Source organism: Charadrius vociferus, unplaced genomic scaffold (genome assembly GCF_000708025.1).
Source record: "Charadrius vociferus isolate BGI_N301 unplaced genomic scaffold, ASM70802v2 scaffold38, whole genome shotgun sequence".
Classification (NCBI taxonomy): Eukaryota; Metazoa; Chordata; class Aves; order Charadriiformes; family Charadriidae; genus Charadrius; species Charadrius vociferus.
In genome coordinates, this window is record NW_009650176.1 from 702,524 (window position 1) to 713,245 (window position 10,722).

General features: G+C 52.9%; 1 protein-coding gene across 1 annotated transcript in view; it reads right to left on the reverse strand.

The window, feature by feature from the left end:
• The window catches only part of PWWP2B (PWWP domain containing 2B), an 81,206-nt gene extending 79,027 nt beyond the window's left edge, over positions 1 to 2,179 (reverse strand). The window contains exon 1 of the mRNA XM_009892738.1: positions 2,047 to 2,179. Within this exon, the coding sequence (XP_009891040.1) occupies positions 2,047 to 2,179 (133 nt within the window). The remainder of the gene's footprint in view (positions 1 to 2,046) is intronic.
• Between the last annotated feature and the right edge of the window lie 8,543 nt (positions 2,180 to 10,722).

Genomic DNA, 10,722 nt, shown 5'->3' on the forward strand with positions numbered 1-10,722 from the left:
CTTCTCTGCTGTGAGGGCGGCAGAGCAGTGGCACAGGCTGCCCAGAGAGGTGGGGGAGTCTCCCCCTCTGGAAGCCATCCCAACCCGCCTGGACGCCGTCCTGTGCCACTGCTGGAGGTGCCCCTGCTCTGGCGGGGGGTGGGATGGGGGAGCTCCAGAGGGACCTTCCAGCCCCCACCAGTCTGGGATTCGGTGATTCTCAGATCCATGTGTCGTTGTCAACTTACATCACTTGGAAGTCAAGAATTCAGTCATCGCAGATTGGCAAGCTGTTCACATTCCTCCTTTTACTTACCATTTTCCGACAGGCTGGGAGCAAGGTGTCCCGCGTTCTCCACAGCGCCAGGCATTGGTTTTTCTGATCAGGATTCTCCCCCATAATTGTTTGTTCCAGGGGTTGGGACCTTCACGGAAGCCAGGGCGTGCTGCGAGACCGTCGGAGGTGTCGGAGCGACAGAGACGTGGAGATGAGGGGGAGCAAAGCCTGACCTCCTCCTGCATCCCGTCCTGTCCCTCTGCGGTGACCCAAACCCCTCCCGCCAGGCTTGCCCCAGGTCTGGGGGCATCCCACTGCGCTGCCAGGAGGGGAACCCCGGGAGAGGGGACAGTCCTGGCTGTGACCCAGGGACCAGGAGCAGCTTTTTCCCCTCTCTTAAGGTGCTAAGTGTCGTAAACCACGTGCTGCTCTTTCAGCCCCCTCCTGCCGCGGTGGGCTCACTGCTGGGGTGAAGCAGCCTCGGGGCTGGATCCTCTTGAGCCAGGCACCGGCACTGGTTCTGCCCCGGCTTCACCGTCTCGGCTGGGCAGGGATTCCAAGCCCTGGGAAGGAAACGTTGCCCTTGTGATTGGAAAATTATGGACTAATGCCCAGTAAGGTGGTTATAAAATCCCAAATCCTATTTGTTTAGTGTCAGGTGCAGATGCGTTAAGCATCTGTGCTCTGCAAATTACTTACGAAAGTACTCACTGATCAGATTGCAAGGCAAACTTTTTTGATAGCCTGACTGTAATGTGGCTGTGGGTTGAGAGCACAGATGTCTCTCCCTGTTATTTAAAAACAAGAGAAAAAAGCCTTTATGTATTATCAAAGTGGTAGCTAAGTAAGTAAGTGGGGGGAGAAGGGAGTGGGAATCACAAGGAGGTGTCAGAAGAGCTGTGTTTAGTATTGTCAGCAGGGCTTTGTTTTTGCTTTGCATCTTGCTTCCCCCGGATCCGAGGCTTTTTGTGTGTGCTTTGCCCAGAGACAAGCTCCTGCCACACGTTCGCTGCCCCCAACCTCCCCAGCGGAGCCGATGCCCCTCGTTCAGTGCAGGGATTGCAAACCTCTCTGTGCGTGAAGCTTCTCAGTGGGTCGTGTAATGCGGGAATCGGTTAATCCACAGAACTCAGTAACTGCAAGTCATGAAAGCGCGTGGTAATAAGTGCAACGTTTGGGTTACTGCCTCTTTTTCTTCTTCAGAAATAATTAATAACTTTGCTGTCACTCTCCACACTGAAGGCCACGGACTGTTCTCAGTAGCACTGGAAGAAATCTGAAGAAAAACCGTTCAGGATTGCGCTGGTAAAAGGGGACAAAACGTCTCCCTTTGAACACTGAAAATTGCAGTTATGAAAAACCATTGCTATTGCTCACCTAAAAGCATGCTTTATCTTTCACTTGTGTTGGCTTAAAAACGTATATTTTTGTTTAAGTCTTCTAATTCTCAACTATTTACAGAACTGAACTGCCTTTCATAGAATGCAGATTGCATAGAGGCTGGAAATTTCGTGTTTCCAGCGTTTCATTATGGGTCTTGTTCTGTCAAATCTTGGTCCTGTTCTCACGTTGCCGTTTCCCTGTGCGGGGCTGTGCCCCACGGCGCTGCTCTCCCGCCTGGCCGAGCTCCCGCGCCTTCGCTGGCTGTGCCCGTCGAGGTCATCCCCACTGCCCCATGCAGCCGTGGGGGACGCGAGCTGCAGATTGTCGTACCTTTGCATTCCGCGGAGGTCCGGCACACGCAGCAGACCTGGTCAGCGTCATTCTCCAAATGTGAATCCATCACGTACGTGGGTGTTCCGCTCTGGGGAGCGGGGCCGGGACGAGCCGCGGCAGGCTGGCGATGGTGATGGAGATGGCTATGGTGATGGTCTCAGACGGGGGGCTCCCAAGGGGTGGGTGTGTGAGCACCGTTGGGGTCATCGCACCCTTCGGGTGATGCCGGTGAGGGACCGGTCCGTGCAGCGTGCCCGTGCTGAGCCTGCCGGCTCTCTGCCTGCAGGGGTTCCGGCTCTCAGCTGACGCGCCCCGGTCCTGCCCGCGCGTGGTGGTGGTGGTGGGAGGCAGGAGGGAGGTGAGGGCCGTGGCAGCTCAGTCCAGAGCCGGCTCCCTTTGGGCGCTCGTTCACTCTTGGGCATATTTGGGCTCTCGGTGCCAGGTTGGGGGGACCCTCCTCCTCCTCCCCCCTGCTCCCCAGCCCATACCCCCTGCACTCAAGTCTGGCACACCCGGGATGCAGCCCCGCGGGGGGATGCTCCGTCCCGCAGGACCCGCTGAGCACAGTGTGCCCCTCGGTGCCGAGCTGGATGGGGATGGGATTTCATGTCCTCCCTCCGGTAGGAACAGCCCAGGCATCTCCTGGAGGTGATGGAGGTCCTGCGAGGCCTTGAGGGGCTCATGTGCCTATGGGAGGTCTGAAGAGAGGAGATTGGGGTGGAAGAAATGCTGAGGGCAGCTGAGGCTGTTTGCGTGAAGCTAAAGTAAGAAAACATTAACAAACCCAACTGCAATTCATGGATCACTCCACTGACAGGGAGGGAAAGGGCAATCAAGAAGAAGTTATTGGAAGTACAGTTCAGGTAAAATGTTAGACCAAATTAATACTTGGTCTGTGCTGGAAAGGGCACAGTCCTCCTGGAGGAGGGGTGCCGCAGTGCAGGCTCATGAGTCCTCACGGGTAGGGCAATAACGTGCGTTTCCTCCTAAATATCCCTTTATTTCTTGTGGGAATGCCTGAAATTGGTGGGTAATGTGGTACAGTGGAGGGTAACATTTGTGCGGAGCAAAGATGCTTGCAGCAGTGTTCATCTGCCGCGGGGTCAGGACTTGGGCTCCACACTCACCATGGTCACAACTGGGTCTTTGTGAGTGTGTCCCATCTGGAGGTACTCGGGCAGGGGACGTCGCTGAGCCCGTCCTTCACAATCAGCCTGAGAGATGTGGAAGTGGGTGCGACTTTTCCCTTTGCTTTCCCAGAGACCTGCTCTCCACTGCAGTTTCAAACGCTTTGTCGTTCACCAGTCTATGAGACATCTTTAAAGTTGTGTTTTTTGTTAATGCGCGGTTTCTGCCACCTTACCCCAGGATCCTGTAACGAGGCACCTACGTTAACCGTCAGTAATAACTTTCTGTGTGTGACGTGGCTGAAAGTTGTCGAGAAGTGACGCGGGCGCAGTGGCAGTAGCAGAGGGACGGCGGACGGTGTGTCAGCGCGCGGCGCTGTGCGTGCGGTGCGCGGTACCTGTGCTCAGGGAGAACAGCGAGCGCTGGGCTCTGCGTTGGCATTTGTCTCCTTAAGTGAAGAGAGACAGGAGAGCTCGCAAGCGGCTTAGCGTCTCCTAACAAGAGAAGATAAATGTCAGTGTCCTCTCTCCCTCTCCCACTGTTCTTCAGGAATTAAATTGCTTTAGGTGACAGTTACGGAAAATTAAAAGTGCTTAGGATGTGTGGGAACAGACGGCTCTGGGTACTGCGAAGCAATGAGATATGACAGCGTGTGAATGTTGATGTGTTAATTTACATCTAGTCTGTTGTTCAGGGTCTTTTCTGATACCTGGGACGAGTAAAGGGCTGCGGACACTGAATGATATTTGGATCAGCAGATTGCTGGTTTGACGGTGCACACTGAGTTCCTGTAGGCTGATGGTTACCCATGCTGGGTGTTTAGGTTAAACAGCAATGTCATGCATTTCCAGCTCAGCTGACAGGTCTGGAACCTGGTAACTCTCATTTATTATTGGTTCTGGTGCACCAGCAGAGAGCGGATGGGTGTCCGAGGCTGATGGGCCCTGAGTAGCTCTCGGGTTAACCTGCAAAAAGCTGTTCCAGCACAGAAAGTTACTCATTGACCCAGGTTTTCATGTCCTGACAGCCTACCTGTCCAAGGATATAAGTGATCTTATGTGTTGACACGGGCAAATGCTGGTTGCGGCATATTGGAGCACTGGAGAAAGGGCACTGCGTAGCTCTGAAGCAAAGCGGTGAGGATAAGAGTAAAGACGCAGAAGTACGATGCTGCGTAGTTTCATAGATATGGTGCATTGCTTTGGGTCTCCCCCTTTCTGGATGGGAACATACAAGGGAAAATACAGCTGTCTGCTCCGAAAAAAATGTTTCTTTCTTCCTTTCTTCATTTCAGGTTAAATCCCTGACCAAAAAAGCTCCACCACACACAGGAAGAAACCTAACAAACCCAAACAAAACCCACAGCTAAACGACAGTTGGTGCCACTGCTTAAAACACTGGCTTATGATACCTGTCCTGTGAATTTAGAGGGCTTACTTGGAGGTTACACAAGGCCATCATATATATATTTCAGATACCTGGGGGAGGAGGTGGGGGCGCGGGGAAGGAAGTGAGCAGGGAAACTCGGTAGTAATGGAAGGAAATTACATTGAAAATAACTATTGTAGTATGTAGGAACTTAACACCTAAGACACTTCCTAGCGTTTAATGTTATCGGCATATAGGTGGGATATTCAGTATAAGAACACGTGAAAGCACTGATTTGGTCCCCTTTTATGGTTGTTTGAGGAATTACCGATGTGTGTTTAATTTTAGTAGCGGGATGTACTGACAGACGTCAGAAGGAAGGGGCTTGGAAGGGCTCGGGCTGAAGCTCAGGTTCCTCCTCAGTGAGCAGTTCCCTGGGAGGATCGGGCAAAACACTTAGGGAGGTGTGGGCTGCAACGAATGCTAATGACAGTTAGAAAAAGACGAACACCGAATAGCTGGAAAGTCCCCTTCATTAGATGTCAGTTAATTATCCAGGAGACCACCTGGGTCAGTGAAGATCCTTCAAAAATCTGTTTTCTGCTGACCACAGGAGGAGCACAGTGCATGTACACAGCTCAGGAGCGGCTGTACGGTTTGTGGAACACGTTTTTATTTTCCTCGCAAATAGCTCTTTATTGCTACTACCGTTTCTGCGCTGTTTCAGGTACAGAAAAATCACTTGCAAAGTGCTGGATGGCGAGCGTGCTGCCGCGGCGTGATGCTCCCCGTCAGCGCACGCTGCGGACACCCTCAACCCGCTGCCGTGAGAAGTGGAACCTGCCCGAGGGCACCTGTGGCGGCGGTGCGTCCAGCCGTGGCAGCGCTCCCTCCCGCAGGCTGCGGAGGCTCAGCCACCTCCCGAGTCAGACCATCGATGGGTAAACCCCCTCTTGCCGTCGCTGCCGCTGATGTTGGCGGGACACAACATTACCTCTGTGACTCAGTGTGTTTTTGCTGTCAGAAGGATGTTGCATCTCTTCTGAAAGACCTTTTTTTAGGCTGTGGTATGTAGCATGCTAAATTACCTTTTAAAACCAATGTCATATAATCCACTAGAAAGCCATATATTGCACATTCGCTTTATATTTTACTGGTCCCCCAGTCTTAATGGAAACTGGCAGGCAAGACCGGAAAGTAGAAGAGACAGAAAATTACATACTTTAGAGTTGGATTGTTTGCACCGTAGGAAAATGTGCTTTATGCTTTACAGAAAATAAAGCCTGGTCCCAAATAATTTGCACTTTAAAGGCGTGATGCCGCCTGCTGTAATCACATGCATAATTCATACACATTCCAGCAGTCCCCCTAATTTCATGTTCAAGCCTGATTCTGGGTTTGCTCAGAACTCTACACTGCCACGGATCGGTGGCTCCTCCGGCGCAGAAAGCAGCTCGGCAGGACTGCCGGTGCCGGTGGTGTGTCTCCGTAAGGGCAGGGAGGTTCCCTGTCACCCCCGCTCGGGCGGACTGGCCAGTCACTCCGATGGTGTCCAGAGCGTGGCAACCCCTGGGGCTGACCTTGGCATGTTTTCATTTATTTTCATACATCATTGCACCTTTAACTGGTAATAAACACTAGCAGGAAAGTCAGCGTGGGATTGAGCTGTTGCTATGAGCTCAGCACAACGCTCCGAGTTCCCCAAATGGCAAAGATGCCTCTTCGAGAAGCAGACCCATGTTGTGGGAAGAGACGCAGATGGAGCAGCGCGCGGTGGGCAGTGACGGGGGGCTGGTGAGCCGGCGCTGGCTGGGTTCCCTCCCCGGTGTGCTCGGCTCACTCCTCCAACGCTGGTACTGGCCACGGCTCTCCTTCCTCTGGCTGCGGCCGGTTTGTGAGTGAGACCCTCTGGCGCTCTGGAAGCTGCCGTGAGTTGTCAGTCGCTGCCGGGACACCGACGTGTCAGGGGGTTGTGATAGGCCCTCGGTAACACCTGAGAGACCGGTAGCAGCAAAAAAGCTCAGTCGTCAGCAGCGGTATGTGCAGTGCGGGGCGAGCGCGGGGTGCTGCCGGCACTTGCAGTCGTGGTGCGTTTTGTTCAGTTGGTTTTTATCGCACGTTAAATGCCACAGCAGGAAACTTGCAAGCAGGTGTCAAAACAAGCACAGTTGCGACGAGGCGAACTTAGGGATTGATTAATGAATATTTTCAGCATGTTGTATATTTTTCTACGTGGCTTTCTGATATAAAGATCAAAGTGTGAAATTATTTAAAAAATAACATGTTTCTTTTAGCTAGAACAAATTGCTTCTGTTTATGAAAGTGTTGAGTAGCATCAACAAACAATTCAGTTGCTGATTGCCCCTCAATAATACTTTGGAAATCATTTTAGTTAGTGTTTCCTCCGGCCTTGGTTTGGATTTTTTTATGCGCTGAGTTCAGCAGCTCCAAAGGTACGGCCGCCTCACCCCCTCCTCTCTGCGGGAGCCCTCAGTCGTCCTCCTCCTCCCCGCGGCAAAGCGGGAGTTTTCCAGTGCCGGCTCCGCTCGCGCTGTCCCACCGAGGTGCGTGGGGGTTCATTCCCAGGGGTGAACCAGCGCTGGCGGATGGGTGTCCCCGGAGCCCGGTGGTGTCGGGAGCGGGCGATGGGGATGCCGAGCGAATGCAGAGCGCTGTGGGATGCACTCGGGTCCCACAAGCCGTCCGGGCTGGGTACCAGTGCCCAGAGCTGCCGTGCCGTGCGGTGCGAGGAGGGGGGTGCTCTCCTGAGGGCCGTCACCACTCCCCACGTGTGCAGCGCTGCAGTTCATAACGGGGCGAGGGCTGCACCCCGCAGCGGGACCTGCCGCTGCCGGAGGGGGGCCATGCCTTCCGCTCTGCGTGCCACTGCAGCAGAGAAGTCCTTTTCAGGAGATGTTGTCTTTCCAGAGTGAGTTGGTACGTAACCGTGTTCAAGAGAATTTCGTACCGCAGACACAGGATGGCTGCTTTCCCCAGAGAAGTCCAAGTTGGTGAATAATTCTGTTTGACATCCCTGCTGTCTGTGAATTTGGGTCTGCTCTTTTGTTGAATTGCAGTGAATCCTGAGCGGTTACGGTCATCCATCCACGGGGTGGGCAGGCTCAGTGCCCGCGACGCTTGGCATGCGCAGATGCGTTGGTGCGGTCTGTCCACTGAGCGAATCTGTTCTGACACCTCCAAAATAAAGAACAGATTTGTTGTAGGCTTCAGGGAGAACCGAAGGAGATCAATGCTCCTACCTGAGGTCAAGCCTACCCTGGCAAAAATATCTTCAGGTATTCGTGAATCTCTTGTGGCTCTTTTTTCCTTTCCAGATTTATCTACATCACAAGTGTGTGTGACTAAGCCACTCATTTATACTGGTTTGGTCCTAATTGTTTCTTCTTTGCAAAAAGGTGACCCTTCCATCACCAGAGCTGTGTGAAATACATCACCTGACTTGATGTGTGGCAGAACGCAGAAGGCGCATGGGGACACCGGCAGTCGTAGGGGGACCGACCCCCCACCCCAGGAGTGCGCTCTGTCCTCCCCCAGTCCTGGCGTTCACCGGCCCCGGAGCCGATGTCCGCTGGTGCCGCGTGCTGCCGCTGTGCTCATCGCAGCATTGGTGCAGGCTGGGCCTCCTCGGGATGGTTTGGTTTCCTTCCAAACATTCGGTGAGCCACGGTGCTGCTGGTCCAGAGAGCGTGTCCCCTCTTCGGCCGTGTTTGTCACAGACGTGTAGGTCAGTTGAGTAGCAGCGTTTCCCACAGGCATTAAAGTGCTGCGGTGGCTCTGATGAGCAGCGCATCTGTAGATCCCAGCGGGAGGTATTTCGGGAGCGTGTCTGCTGCTGGCGAGACTCCGGGACAAAGATAGGACCGTGCGCCTAAAATAGCGCCCTGGAGCCAGGCGCGGAGCAAATCCCACCGGTGGCTGATCTTGGGAAGAAAATCCAGAGTTTGTTTTCAAGTCATCATCGCTGTGTTGACAGGGCTGTCGCGGGGAAAGCTATCTCGACTGGGAATGTATAAATTAACTCCAAGTACGATGTACGCACATGCTGATATCGCACATTGCTCACATCGCAATGTAAGTAAATAAAGGAGTCCTTAACTTTTAAATATCTATATAGCTACCTGCCTGTTGAAGAAGAAAAGCCTTTTTACTGTTGCAGTTCAGTGCTGTCTGTTGGGGAGCTGCTTTGGAGCCGCGGGCACGGCGTCAGCGACGTGCTCCGAGGGGCTGCGACGGTGCCGTGCGGGTGACCCGTCCTGGGCAGCAGCGCTGCCCGTCCGCTCCTCGGCCGTGGAGGAGGAATTCAGGGCTGGTGCCAGTGCATCCCTTGATATGCATACCTGAAAAAAACAACCCACCCCAAACCAGACATCAGCTGAATTTCCATGGCACTAATCCGTCCCGTTGCCAAGAAATGAATATAGCTGACAACTCCAGCCCCTTTTCATGAGATTTTTTTATTTTCTTTTCAATTTTCTTTGTGGTACTCAAGTGGAATGAAATGGTGTAGCAGAGACCGCCCTTAAAGGCTGTAATTGTGGTGTGTGCAGCAGTGCGAGAGTTGCAGTATAGATGTGTTAAAAAGCAAGAAAACGGCATTTCGTTTTTAAGTGTATCCTTCATTGCAACTCCTGCGGGTGAAATGCTGCTTGCACACCCACAGACGATAAGCAGTGGTAGAAGTGTATCTGTTAGCGGAACTGCCGCTGCGTTAGTGTCTGCTCACCTTCACGTTAAAGCCAAGTGGTTGGTGCTGGTAACCCTGGAGATTCACTGCTGCCATAGAGCAGTGGACAGACTGAGCTGGCTGATGTATAAACACCTTTTTTTTGGTTCGTTTCCGCAATGTTCTGACAGTGGTTACCAGCCACTGTGAAATCACAGGAGGAACAAGGCCGTCTTTCATGTCCCACAACTGAAGTTGCTGGGGTGGCAAGTGGTAAAAGCCTCTTTTGATTAAAAACCAGAAGCAGCTGATCGCAGAAAATATTCTTGGAGACTCGTTGTTACAAAGAGTTCTTGTCTCGGGGCTGTTACACACTGAGTCCGCGGGAAACGAATGGATCTGGATTTATTTGGAAACAGCAATGATAATCAGGAAACATAAAATAACTGATAGAATATGTGATATTGAATAGAATAATGCTGGTTGTTCCCCAAAAGACCAGTTTTTTTTCTGTCTTGGACCTCTTAAAGGCTCTTTCGTAATTAAAAAAAAATGGTAATGGTGAATTGTGCCTTGTTCTCAGCCATTTTCAAGTTCTTACTTGAAACCTAAATGCTCTGTGCCCTCCTCAGGAGCGTAATAAAGGGTGTGCAGATGAGGGAGTGTTGGATGAAAGACCCGAAGGGTGACGGAGAAGCCACCAGTACAACTTGACCGCGGTAGTTGTGTTATGGAAGTGCCGTGGAAGCCACAGTGAAGTTACGGGTAAGCAGACGTGAGGGAGCAGAGGAGGGGGATGCTGTTCCGGTGGAAGCGGTGGGTAGGCAGCGTATCACTGGGGGACTGGAGAGAGCGTCCCTGGGGCTGGTGGTCCGCGGCGCCCTGGTGTCGCTGCGTGGCAGCACGGGAACAGCGGCCGGCAGTGGGGGTGGGCATGAGGAGAGCAGGGACGTCTCCTGGGACCCCGGGGGGGTCACCAACCGCTGCCGCTCCACGAGGAGCGGGACGTCCCGTGCCAGCAGCGCGCTGCAGGGCGAGGCGCGGGGCGCTCTGCGGGGAGCGCGGGCTCTGCTCCTCGCCCGGCCATGCGTCCCCATCGCACGGGGCGCTTGGGGGAGAGCCCCCGCGGTGCGAACAGCCGCAGGGCTGTTTACCCTGAAAGTATGGGGGACTCTGCCCGCTCGCGTATGATCAATCGCACGCCAGTTGCCGCTGTGAGCCTAATAATTTTTTCACAATGCCTCAGCGTTTGTTTCTGCATAAAACATGAAGTTAAACAAGAAGTCGGTGGCTGCTTCTCTTTCCGGCTCTGAGCAGCCTTTGCTGCTTTCTTTAGGTACGCAGAAAAAATATGCCAAGTCTGAAGACTTCAATTACCTACGGTGACTGGATTTAATGTGGCTCACTCTTCCTTGGAAAAGCATTGTTAATTATTAATACTGCTAATTTTCCCATTAATTAATGTTTAAAATCTTCCAAATGTGGTGTCAGGGCCTTTCCAAGTGATACGGTACTAAGATTAGCAGCGGTCTGTCTACTTTGAGTGTTATTGCAAGCCATTTCCCTGATG